The sequence below is a fragment of the Pangasianodon hypophthalmus genome, chromosome 4 (genome assembly GCF_027358585.1).
Source record: "Pangasianodon hypophthalmus isolate fPanHyp1 chromosome 4, fPanHyp1.pri, whole genome shotgun sequence".
Lineage (NCBI taxonomy): Eukaryota > Metazoa > Chordata > Actinopteri > Siluriformes > Pangasiidae > Pangasianodon > Pangasianodon hypophthalmus.
The window spans coordinates 14367406-14381202 of NC_069713.1; the positions used below are offsets into that span (position 1 = coordinate 14367406).

The following is a 13797-nucleotide window of genomic DNA, read 5'->3' on the forward strand; positions in this document are numbered from 1 at the left end:
CTCTGGGTTCTCCAGTTTCTTCCAACCTCTGAAACATGCCAGTAGATGAAGTGACAACTAGAGGTGTGTGTGTGTGTGTGTGTGTGTGTGTGTGTGTGTGAATGGCACTCTGTGATGGACTGTCATACCATCCAGGGTGTACTCCTGCCTCATGATCATGCTGAGTGTTCTCAGGATTGATACAAGATCACCAAGCCCCTGACCATGATGAAGCAGCTACTGATCTAGGATCTGAGATTCTGTTTGATCCTTAAAGCATGAGAGTCTCTAATATCCTCGAGTATTAGATGTTAGATGCCTGATGCAGTCAGCATCTGTCTGCTGATGTCTCAGGCAACCTGCCACTTCTTTTTTGGCCACAGGCTGTGTGCTACCATTCTCAGTTCCCCCATGCTAGAGGACAGCAGAATAAGGGAAGGCTGGATGGAGGGATAGAAGGAGTTGGATTGAGGAGGAGGGACAGCGTGTTTAAAAGAAGACTTAATCCTCCTGTCTTTACAGATTACTGGCAGGTCTCCAGAAGTGGGTCAGAGTAGGCTGACCTATCAGAGTGCCTTCACACCTCAGACATGACTTTAGATGGACAGAGAGCATAAGAGATAGAGGTCAGAGAGAGAGAGAGAGAGCTAAGGCTGTGCTGCAGGCATGTGAGACAGGTGGCATGCCAACCACAACAGGTGACTTAATCCTACTCCGATGTAGTGCTGCTGATCTTTCAAAGGATTAAATGTAAGAAAAAAAAACCACACAAAAACAGAGCACTTGATGGATTCAATATTATTTTATATCAACTTTATTCCAATGAGAAAATTTGTACAGAACCAATACAAGACATATAAATCTATTTGAAGGGCAGTTTTAATAATAAATACACAAATGAGGACCAGACATACAAAAATTTGCTAATAGTTTAAACATTTAATAACTTTCACTGGAATTGGTTTTAGCATGCAACCAGACACACTGCTCAACTTTCTGTTGTGAAAAACTTTGCCCAGAATTACAGCAAACTGAAATTTTGTTTAAGAGGCTTACCTACAGATGGCTAGGAGAGACACATAGTTAAACACTGACGCAGGATTGCATCAAAACTTGTTGTTTCCATGACGTGTGCCTCGGGCTAAAAGTGCCTCGTGCTGTCATTAGAGGATTGTCAGGTTTGGAACTACAGTTCTCTATGTGTGTTGTAGCCAAATAATACAATTAAGTTTCTTTCTTGTGTCTGTCAACTATATAGTGTAATAATATTATAATATTACAGTTGCAAGTATTATAATGTTTGTATTTGTGGTATTAAAGTTAAAAAAGCCTAAATTTATTCAAATAAAGCAGTTTTCTGTAATGCAAACTTATTGTATTTTCTTTGCTTCACATGAATTCAGTATATTCTTGTGCATTCAACTCAATTCAGAGTTCAGTATGGAGTGTGCTGTGGTGGCTTAATAAGGAAGCAGAGAGTGTAGGCAGCATATCCGTTGTTGTTCACAGTAAGGGCAATGTGGGTTGGATGGGATGGACTGAAGACTGGCAGAGCAGTATCTCTGAGCCCAGAGACTGATACAGATGAAACTTTTTCCTGTTTGGAAACAGTACAGAAGAGATGCACTCCGCCAGTATGATGTGCCAGTGAGTCAGCCAGTGTTGCTATGGCATCATTTTAACTTCCTGTGACCCTCCACCTCACTCTGGCAGTCCATTGAGTGAGTCCAAAGCCACCTTCTGGCCTAAATTGTGCTTAATTAACATCTTTCACAAATTCCCTTCCTGTTGAAGGAGCTTGAACTATATGTACACTTTTCCTATCAGTCAGTTTTACCACAGAAACAGAGGCAGTTCTAAATATGAAAGCATTTCGATTGAAGGTCACCATAACTTCGTGAGTAATAGCTGGTGAATAAATATTTATATATTTGCACGGTACTGTGCTGCCAGTAACTCTTTTTTTTTCAACATAAAAAAATGTGTTTATTAATATTCTTGAATTTCATAAGATGTTCTTATCTGGGAGGTGGTCCAGCTACTTGAATCAAATTACTCCTGGTGCCAAGAACAGAACGCAAATAAATGGTTTTATAATACTGAAATTCAAGGATCACTCAAATTCTGTTTATTAGCGTTAGATGGAATTTCTCCAACACAATTATGTGAATATTAAAGTATAATAACTATGATAATACAGCATAATAAATCTAGGTGAAACCAGACCAGAGGTTTGTATAACCTTACAACTTATGTAAGGACTGAAATCTAGCTATTGTTTTGTCTCTCTTCTTTCCTTGCCCTCAGAAACGGCCCCCAAGGCATTTGGGATTCCTCTCTCACAGGTGATCGCTAACGATCGGGCCTATAAACAGCGACAGGATGCTCTGAAGGAGAGCCGTCGGGATTGTCTGGAGCTGGAGGCCAGCGTCATGCACTTCCGTGCTGAAAAACGGCAGCAGATTAGAAACCGGCCCCTGGTCAGCACAGCCTCAACCTCCGGCGATGCATCCTCATCGCTGCTGGAGCTCCACAGCAAGCCGCTTTCTCCAACATTCCTGGACAACAGCTCACGCAGCCACAGACGGGTAAGAGGATACAACGGTGCTGTGAAACTAATTGCTTCCAATGTAGCCACAGTCCCTCAAATTCAGTTATGGGTTACAGTCACCATGTCTAGACTTTTTTTTTTTCCACATACTTCTTTGTGAAATTGTATTATGTAAAATTATGTATTTTTCTAGATGAGTATTTTGAGTATACAGAACTGTCCGTTTATTTGTCCATTGGGATTGCATTCACCGTGTTTACAAGTAGATTCCATATGAATGGCCTTCTCTTGTGGTATTCAGCACATCAGTGGCCATTAAATATGAGCTTGCAGTCAATGGTAAATGTGAATATAGATTCATTTTATTAGCACTGTATTTTTTCTTAGCAATTTACCAAACATTTGAGGGAAATGTTGGTGTTCTTTATGATTTTGTGTCATTTCCATTGAGAAAAATGTATAAAAGTGCTTTTTTTGTATAAAATATGTACTAGCTAGCTAAAATGTTAGCTTCAGGTATTAGCTGTGTACATATTTCTTATGCAGCATTTAACTTAACTCAGAAGTGGGAAGATGGAACTTGAAACTATGTCATTTTCAACCTGGGTGTTTTTGAGTTACAAAGTGGGGAAAAAAGCTAGCCAGCTAAAAAAGTTCATCTTTAAGGTTCATGATTGAATTACCTGATGTTCAGTGGTATAAATTTTATCGATTAATGTATCGGTGTGTTGATTGAGCTAAAGCAAATACTACTATAATCTCATTTAAAAGTAGAGAGGTGGTACTTTACAGTGTGAGCAGCCATGAGGATACCTTCCAGACTTCCCAAGTAGGAATTCCATGTTAAAGGGGTGTTTCTTTTGGTTACAGAGCGTTAGTAGGTGCAGCATTAGTAAAGTAGTGGATTCTCACACCTTTATGGTATGGTGTGCCTTCTTATGTTCAAAGCATGAATTCACAAGATCCATTTGCATGCACCAGTAGAACAACTCAGTGTATGTAGTTTATTGGTCAAACAAAACAAGAGTGGCTGGATTTGTAACTTGTCCCATCATGCATCATGGAACAGGAGGAGAGAGGCTTGTAGCAGATAATGGATAAAACAAATATGACTACCAGTGAAGGTGGTGGAGAGTTTGTTTGTGGCATCACTTCTTTCTCTGTCTCAAAATTGTAATTGTTATTGAAATGTGTGTTAATATAAAATATACAGTATGTAGTACAGAATACACTGTTTGTTGAGTTAGTGAGCTAGGTTCATGTTGCACTGAACACAATTCAGCATCATGCGCATTTTTATACAACAGTGAGTTCCGGTCCACTAATTTGATTGGCTGAGAGGTGTTCCAAGAGTGCTTATATTTCCTATAACCGCACTGAGATGTTCCACTGTGTGTATCACTACATGGAATTCCACTTCCTAGTTTGAAACAGTCACTAATGACATAATGAGGCAACAATACAGGGCAAACGATACTTTTTTCATTAATATAGCTATTGACTTAAAATATGAAAGCTTGTAAGATGAAAATGAAAAGGAAGTAGGGATGCCAATTTCACCTGAAGCACCTTTATATAAAGCTATGAAGTGAGTTTAGCTTCTTTTGGATCTATTTCTGCTAGTAGAGCAAAAATAAACAAGACCTTTGGCCTTATTGTGTCCATATGTCACTTACTCGATAGTAATTTCTTGTTTGAACTATTACTTGTCTTGTAGAACTATTATATAAAAGCAATATCGCACTCGCAATCATACAGTTATACTGAATATCGGTACGGCATTCAGAATGTGGCTTTGTGCCTACACCGAATCACAGCCATGCTGATATTTAGTACAACCGCACTCTTGCTCATGCGATATTGCCTAAATAACATCTTCTCCCTTAAGAACATTCATGTTTGAATGAACAAACCTTTGACATATGTACCCACTTCTATGTACTAATTTAGACTATACTTTTAAGTATATGATTTGTGACACAGCTCATTTATTTACTGAGCAGCTCACTCAGCTATATTCAGGAAAAATGAAATGTTTGGGAAATTCAATCCACAGCAGTGGACCACTTGACAACAACTTAAAGCCTGAAACATTCTGAGGAAATGTCACAATACTTCACTCTTTCAAAAGCCTGAACAAGCTGTGTTCAAAACACAGTTTTAGATGACTGGAACCCAACAGACAAGCAAGAGACTGGAGATAAAATAAACAGACTACAACAGCAATTTGCAAAGGATACATGAAGGTCTATAGCATACAGTGTGTGTGACTGGGTTTGAGATTAGTTATATATCTGTAAACAAGATCATGATTATGTGTAAGCATGCTTGTTTTCTTTGTAATGACTGCTGTGGGCGCTAATGTAGTGCATAGTGCTGGAGGGTTGGGGTTGGTGAAGAGGTTAAACTGCTAAAGCTTTCTGAGTTTTTCCCTTATCAGTGCTTGCTTTGTTAAGCCTTAGACTTGATTATTTTGAAGTGGTAGAGAGCCTTCTACTTTTCATCAGATGAAGAAGAAAGTGGATCCAAAATATAATCTCTTGTGTAGATACACATGGGAACTGCAGAAATGCTTTCCGTGCAGATGTATATTTTCAGGAATAACACTCAGGGGAGCAGTTGCAATACAGCCGAATAATGTGAGAGAATGACAAAGTTAAATAAAGTGTATAAAGATAATCTAATCACTAATCACTATTTGATTTGTATTATTTATAAAACACATACCATAACTAAAGATATTATTATTCAGACCCCAACTGCAGTTTCGATGAACTTTGGGGTGCTGAAACTTATTGAGGAAGTATGCAAGACTGCCCATGGCAATGGTAGCTGAACATTTATGCCACTTATATCCTCTTATACCTTAGCAGTTTGCCAATGATTAAATATTTTTTTTATTTACTAAAGAATGATGTCAACTTTTTTCCAGTTATAGTTATGCTTAATGTTGTGGAACGTCTAGGAAATAAGTTCCTAATAGCACTTACGTTAAACAGCTATAAACAGACTTTCCCTCACCAGGGTTTCCTTTTTTTTTCACTTGAAGTTAAAAAGGCAAGAAAATGCAGCTTGCCATGTTACAGACAAACTGCAGAGTCCTCACTCATGAAGACTTCCCTGTGTCAGAAAACTTAAAGTTGACAGCTTTTCCTTCTGACTGTTACAGAGTACTGACACTGGAGACTCCTTTCAGAATGCTGCATAAACCTCTGCTCACAGAAAACACAGAAAAAAATATGTTTATGTGGAGCATCTGCCATAAGTTCCCTGTGAATGAGCTGTCCCTATAAAAACAATTTATGTATTAGAACAAATACATTAATATAAATTTGTGATTTGCCTTACAGCCATAACTACTATCAGAGCTGATGTTATAGAAAATGAATCAAAGCATTTTGGCCAATCAGATTCAAAACAGTGCTGGAACATAAAATATAAGATAAAAATTTACTCTATTATTTCCATTATATATCACTGCAAATCAGTGCTGCTGTGGAGTGAGAAAGGCAGGCAGTGGATAGTCAGCAGGTATTATGTGGTTAAAATAGCTCTGATTCCTATGTAGTGCCCCCGGCTCAGTGGGAATGGAGACTGCCTCTCTCTGGGTGGCTGCTGCACAGCGTGAATGTCCAAGATCTGTATCTGTCTTTCCACTGAGCCGAACTGCACAAGCCCTGTGAATTACTGTGGAGGTGAGAGAGAGAGAATGCTGCACTGGTCATGAGTTACTGGATGGCTGCTGCAACAACTGAAGGGCCCTTCTGAAAATGTGTTTACATTCCGGCATATGAACTTTTCGTGACTAAAAGAGGATTTGTAGTAATTGCATGCTAATGCATTTTCCATTGCCCTTCACTCAGACAGCCACTTATGGAATGAAAGCTTTGTTATGTACTGCAAAAACAGAGTGAAAATCTTTTGGCCATGATACAGCTGCAAGAATTTACAAAAGAAAACACAAACACAAACTCACGAAGATGATGAATGTGTCACTGTCAGAATTGTGTTTTTTTGCAAAAACTTCTGTACGTAGCAAATGTGTGTTATCTGCGTTAGGAAATGTTACCTGAGTTATCTGTGTCCTTGTCTTTGCTATTTCATTGTAATGTCTATAAGCACAATAAGGGTTCAACAACTGTGTCAAATTCAGCTGAGTCAAATTCAGCTGAGTCAAATTCAGCCGAGTCAATGCACTAATGCACAATTCTGAGTCTGATTCTAATTCTGAGTCTGATTCTAATTCTGAAATGATTATCTGAGGAGAAAAGAAACATTATTTGCTCTCATATTAAGCTGGGAATGGGAATGAAGGATCTGAATAAATTGTTCAGGGCTCAACATCTTCTTGGATTAATGTGCACTATTAAACAGTAGAATTCCACTCTATTTTACTTTAACTCTGTATATAATTTATCATTCTTACTATACAGATGAGAAAGAGTTGGATGAAGTCAGCTGAATTTGTGCCTCTCTCTCTCTCTCTCAGTTTCCATGTTTTTTTCTCTGCATGTCTTTAACTTTTAGGTGAAAAGTCAAAGCAAAGCATTAACTCTTCTCAATTTCTCATTTCTCCCTTGCTGTCTTTCTCTAGGGAGGATTGTCAGTGGACTCCATCTCGGACCTGGTAGAAAGTCAGTCCAGGCTGCTGGAGGCGCTGCAGCTCTCTCATCCTAATGAATTGGACATCAAGAAGACGCCAGCGGGCCGCACACAGACTAAGCTGAGTCTAAACCCCATTTACAGACAGGTGCCACGTGTCATGGAGCGCTGCTGCCAGCACATACACACATACGGTAAGGACTACAGGATATCGACAGGCTCTGTCATCAGAAATGAACCCACACACCCACTACATGCTGAAATCAATGTTCTACAGAGTATATTGAGCAGCAGACTCCTTCTGGCCCGGTGCAGAAGGGAACGCTTTCACTAGTCTTTCCTCCCAGCTACCATCAGACTGTATAATTCTGTCCTTAGCTCATCTGTTAAGTCCACTTGGTAGTTCGTCCCTGCACAGTTTACTGCACTTTATTCAGTTCAATGCTGCAAAATGACATTTTTTTGCACACTGCCAGAACTTTGGTTTGAAATTCGATTTATAAAGTGTTATCTACTGCTATTTTATCTTATATAAACAGACAAGGAGAGTGTTTAAAGGTGTGGTCAGTGATTTTTAAAGGCAGAACACTTTTTGCAAGTTCTCCTCATATTCTGACACTAAGACAGCTACTTAGAGATAAATCTCAGGTCTCTGTGCTAAGCCAGTCTTGGAAAATAGGAGCAGAAAGAAAAGCTGTGGATCACCAAAACTATGCCTTTTAATTGCCTGTCGATTCACAAAGGTCCTCCTCCTGTGCAAGCATTCAAACTTTCTATTAGAGCTGGGCGATATCTAAAAATAATCATAATATTTCCTTATTAAAATATTGTGATAATTGATCACATCGCCCGCTCCACAGATGCAAACATGGATGGTGCTAGGTTGATTTGTAAGAAAGGCAGTATCGACCGTTTGGCAGTAATTGGTTTTAAACCAAATGAAAGAGGAGAACCAGAGAATCCAACTGAAGTTATTTATAGGCTATCGATGCTATCTCTATTAATTCTTTTCCCCCATGCATTGTGGGCGATTACCTCCTGTCAATCATTATCAATATTTGATTATATCACTCCATTGCCCAGGCCTACTTTCTACCCCAAGCAGTGCATGTGCAGGTGGCTTGGGGATGTGGCTGTGGAGGGAACATTGAAGGGAGAAGCTGTATTTGTCTGAATTTTGAGTTCAAGCTAGCTTCAGCTAACTTCCACCAATATTGGGCAGTGGTGGTTCAGTGATTAAGGCTTTGGGTTACAAATTTCTGCACCACCTGGACTGCCACTTAAGATCCTCGAGTAAGGCCCTTACTCCTTAACTGCTCAGTTGTCCTGTCTCATCGCTTTGGATAACGAAATCAATAAATCAATCAAATAAAATAGCTGTAAAATAGCTGACTACACCTTTAATTTACGTAATCGGATTTTTAATGATCTTACCTGTGTATTTTTACAACTTTAAACTTCACATATCCAATGTTTATCTTTAGACATAATTAACTGTATTAGTGAGATATTGCTAAGCACTTCATTTCTTTGCTCAGTACATGTATAAATGACACTGATACACACAAATGTACAGTAATAGATCTGTGTGAATAGCAAGCACTTTGTAATGTCATAAATAGTATGTTTCGAGGGAGTGTACCTACACAGAATCAGAGCAAACTGATTCAGTGCTCTTCATTTGGCTTTCTTCTTTGCTCTTCAGGGTTGCAGACGGTGGGGATTTTCCGAGTAGGAAGCTCCAAAAAGAGAGTCCGCCAAGTGAGTCTCAGATCACACTACCCCCTAGCGTCAGTTTAGGCTAACACCTGCAGTCTCCTTTTCAACCGTGACACGTGCTCACACCATCAGATACCTTTTCTATATATGTTATATATTTACTTTGATTTTATCTATTTACACTGTAATGAATAGTTAAACTTAAATACTTTCTACCTTTGTGCATTTCCTTAGAGGCTGTCTGTAGTAAAAGTGTGTGTATATAAAGCATTTACAGCATTTAACAGATGCCCTTGTCTTACTTACAGAAGTGCTTTGTAGTCTCCATTAAAAACATGTGCTCATTCTAGTAGAAAATAGGTCAGGCCCTCAGAAGGGTATAGAATAATAATTATATATTTATACATGGAGGCCTATATGATTTATTGTTCGTCTGCATCTATTCACATCTGTTAAAATATGTGTTCTGTATGTGTTTGTTCTCAGCTGCGTGAGGACTTTGACAGTGGAACAGATGTTGTACTGGATGATGAACACAGTGTTCATGACGTGGCAGCACTATTGAAGGAGTTCCTAAGGGACATGCCTGACCCATTGCTGCCCAGAGAGCTCTACTGCGCCTTTCTGCATGCTAACAGTACGAACACACACATACACACATGCAAACACATGGATCTACGCTCAGTTATGTGTGCTTATGTATAAAAATGTCATATAAATGCACGTTACAGATTTGTGGGGCGCTGATCAATTGACGTACCTGCAGCAGCTGTTGTACCTGTTGCCTCCGTGTAACTGTGACACTCTGCTGAGGCTGCTGAGTTTATTACACACAGTTCAGGAGCATGCTCATGACTCCATCGGGCCTGACCAGCAGGAGGTAGCACACTTCTCTCTCTCTCTCTCTCTCTCTCTCTCTCTCTGTTTCTCTCTCAGGCTCTGCCTGTTCTTCAACACCTTAATCTCTATAGTTCTGCAACCATCATTACAATAGCTTTTGGGCAATTCCAGGATTATGGATATGACATTTGAACAGTGCCTCACTACCTGCACAAGTTCACGTAAAAGGTCATGTGATCTTTCATGAAGATGTTCATGTCCATATTACAGATATGTAGCAGTTTATCAGTGTTATGAATGTGACATCACATGAACAGAATGTTTTAGGAGACCATATTTTCAACAAGCTGACAATTTTAAAGACTTTTTGGCCTTTTTGTTTCCACGATTTTCTTATCAAGGCTTAAGAATCACACTTCCCATTGTTTCCATGTCTATAAAACCTAGATAGTGGAAAGTAATAATTAATCAATGCAGTTTTACATTTGTTTTACATTTCCTTGCTGTGCATTTCACCGTCAGATCCCAGGTAATAAGATGACAGCAGGTAACTTGGCTGTGATTTTTGGGCCCAACCTGCTGCAGAAGGAGAAAGGGTCCGAGAAAGACCTGAAACCTGAGGCGATGGGCATCGAGGACAGTGCTGCCATCATCTCAGTCACCCTGCTCTTCATCCAGCACTACAAGTATCTCTTCATGGTGAGAGTGAGAGACTCATAAAGAGAGCTGAGTTTTGTAACAGCTGCCCCTGTCTTAATAATCATATAAAGTTAGAAACTGATTCGGAGTCAGTATTCTCACGTGTCGGTTGGCTGTAGGTTTCAGCAGAGCTCCAGCAGGAGGTGCTTATGAGTCTCATTCAGACTGATCCAGACGTCATCGACTACCTGCTACGCAGGAAACTCAGGTAAAGGAACAGAATGGAAGAAGCTCTTTAATATTCCTCTGAAATTTGTATTTTTACCAATAAAAGCTTTTTTTACAGCATAGCTGAATTTCTTGTGACAAAATCAAGCAGTTCAGTTAATGTACTGAATCTTGTAAATTAATGATGTTTTGGTAATATTTTGTGTTTATAATCTGAATACACCTGTCTTACCTCGTGACAGTGGCAGCAGTGTGACGGTGGAGCCAGATTTGGGACTACGCAGGGACACTCAGACGTCTCTGGACTCCGTGGGTCAGTCCAGTGATGACATGTCACCTATCGAGCCTATGTCCCCTTTGTTTGGAGACTCAGCTGGCGGAAGCTGTCTAAGCAGTGAGATTTTTTTCAACACACTACGTCTCAGCACCAACAGCAAACGTGAGTATCACTGCTGGTTTCAGGATTAAATTGGAGTCCCATTTCCACTGGCTGCTGATGGGAAATGCTTGATTTTCAACCTTGGCTAACTTGAGTTGTCATTCATTTATCTTCAGTAATCACTCTATCCTGGTCAGGGTCGTGGTTGATCCGGAGCCAATCCCATTAACAATTTTAATAGTTTTATTATGTTCATTAGAGTGATTCAAGCACATATAGTTCCATGTTAGAAAGGTTGTTTTTAGTTTTGTTCCATTTTTGGAATAAATATTTAAGGCTAACTTTGACCCAAAATGAACAAAGGTTAAGTGCTTGTGTTTTTTTTTTGTTTTTTTTTTGTGTGTGTGTGTGTGTTTTGGTTTAGACTCTTCAGACACTACACCGAAGTCCATAGCCAAGATGCGTCAGTTCCATTCCCATCACAACCTGTTGAGTCTTACTCAGCCGTCCACCCAGCTCCAGCCTGATGAGCGAGAGCGGCAGGGGCACACGGGGCTGCCCAATCCAGTCGAGGGGCTGCAGTTCAAACTCCAGCCGCAGGAAGACACCTCCCAGCCCCAGAGCTTGAAAGAAAGGAGTGTGTGGGTGCGACAGGGCTCCAATGCCTCCTCCACCTCAGAAGACAGCAAGCAGCCAAGCAACTTCTGGGACTTTTTCACTGGCAAGGTGTCGGGCTCAGAGACTGTAGTATGACCCCTAGATGGGCTAGTGCAGTGTGCATAGTGTGTGTGGACTTCTTCACCTGCTTCCTAGAGACTGAAATACTCCCCTAACACAGAAACACACCTTACAGTAGAATACCTTGTAGATATTATATATATTTTTGTAATCTTCGGTAATCCTCCTGCTCCCTTTGTTTTGAAGTTTCCATGCAGTGCATGTTCGTATAAGGCTATGTTACAAACTCCAGGAGAGAAATGAAGGCACTGTTTACCAGAAATATATAAACCTAAAGAAACGATTACGTGTAGAAAGTGTAAAAGTGGGATCAGTTTTTGATTAATATGAATGTGACCACAGAGCTCTAAAAAGAGGAATTTCACTGCAATGTTTGCTACATAAGGGCCATTACCACGGAGACTCTCATCAGAGTATATAGTACATATATCAGGCTGTTCATTATTCTCATATGAGGAGTATATTTTATATACAAGAATTCAAGCATGCATTCTGTACAGATTTTTTCGAAATGACTTAAACAGGTCCATAATGAAATAACTCCCATAGACCTGTTTCTCAAAGGAACCTCATGTGCCCAGACCATTTCATATCACACAACCTTCTAATACCTGCTCCCAGCTTTCATACTACATGAACTGTGATGTTCTAAAATTGCGATTCCCAAACCCCTCATCTCAGACTCAACCCTTTAGGGCTAAGAAGTCTGATCCAGTTTATTAAGAGCCTGAGATTTAGCTGATGAGTTGAGTAAGGTGTTATAGCCTAGGAGAAACATTTTTGGCAAAAAAAGCATTAATTAAAGCTTCACAAGTTAGAAAGTGCTCGGAGAAATAAATATACATAACAAAGCAGTAAAACTTTACATTAAGGTTCCATTATTTGCAACATTAGTTAACAATGTCTATAACATCTGCACTAATTTATCAGAATGCTAAGTAAACTATTACATCTGCATTAACCAGTGTTTGTTGCAGCCATGAGTAAAATTAAATCTGCAGTGCACAATATAACCTAATGATTAATACCTAATGCTTTACAATCTAATGACTTCATTAATGTTATTTTTAACTGGCAGGATTTATCAGTGTGGCTGAATAGTGGAGTTCTGTTCCTTTTTAACACCTAATTTAATCTGTTTTTTGACAACTTATTGTTACACATGGGGGGAATACATTTGTCTGGTGACCTGGGAAACCCCTTCACCTTTGACATTTTCTACTAGATATAATTCTGAAAACTACGGACTTTCCCCCGAAAGGAAAAGAGAGAAAACCCGCATATAAAGATTTCATTCCGACTGAGGACACAGAAGCATCACAGACATTTTGACACACTTTGATTAATCTGAATTGTTTAGGCTCATGTCCGTTTCACTACAGCACAGCTTGATCGAAGTGTGGCTTTCACTGTGTGAGGATATCACACTTATCTAGCAAGGTTTTAGACATCTTTATGCAAATTGACTGTTTTTACCGCCGTGTTTGTTCAACTGGCTCTTTACACAGCATGATCTTTTTTCAGGAAGATAGCTTAAGCAAGATTTAAAAAACATTTCTATGTCATTTTGGGGAATTATATTTATCATATATTAAAGTTGAGGTGTCAAAATATCTTACACACAGATAAACCCAGATTTCAGCCAAAACCTGATTTTTTTGTCTGTCAGAATTTTTCCAGACTGCCACAAATTTTAATTAATGCATGTTTTCAGTTGAAATCAAAATGTAAATTTTTACATCAATGAATACAAGTGTTAATTGCTTTGTTAACATTACTTCTATCATAATAATGATGTAATAATGCTATAAATGAAATCAGTTAATGGAACCTGCATGTAAATCCACCAAAGCTGTGAAGAAATTCCATTTCAATGTGAGAAGCCAACTATACATCAGTGCAGATATATTATTCACAGGTTTAATGGAAGAGTGCATTTGGACTGATAACCATAATTTGCAGAGTTGAAATGGAATTAATGCCTTTGCAGTTTACTTTCTCAGTTTACTTTCTCTGCTCTAACGAAAGTAAAGTTTTTATTATTCCATTTCTAGTTTCTTCCTCATTTCAGAAACTCTGTGGTCTTCTGGCCAAGGCAGCTGCTTTTATTTCCTTCAAAAAT

The 13797-nt window shown here is 39.1% G+C and overlaps 1 protein-coding gene across 4 annotated transcripts in view; it reads left to right on the forward strand.

The window, feature by feature from the left end:
* arhgap36 (Rho GTPase activating protein 36) overlaps positions 1-13797 on the forward strand; it is a 38804-nt gene that overhangs the window by 24143 nt on the left and 864 nt on the right. For 3 of the 4 annotated variants that reach the window (XM_026937025.3, XM_026937028.3, XM_026937027.3), the window contains exons 4-12: positions 2287-2567; positions 7125-7326; positions 8838-8893; positions 9338-9488; positions 9583-9731; positions 10214-10390; positions 10510-10598; positions 10801-10997; positions 11362-11663. In XM_026937025.3, coding sequence (XP_026792826.1) covers positions 2287-2567; positions 7125-7326; positions 8838-8893; positions 9338-9488; positions 9583-9731; positions 10214-10390; positions 10510-10598; positions 10801-10997; positions 11362-11663 — 1604 coding nt within the window. The remainder of the gene's footprint in view (positions 1-2286; positions 2568-7124; positions 7327-8837; positions 8894-9337; positions 9489-9582; positions 9732-10213; positions 10391-10509; positions 10599-10800; positions 10998-11361; positions 11664-13797) is intronic. The other variant, XM_053233373.1, reaches the window with a different exon arrangement.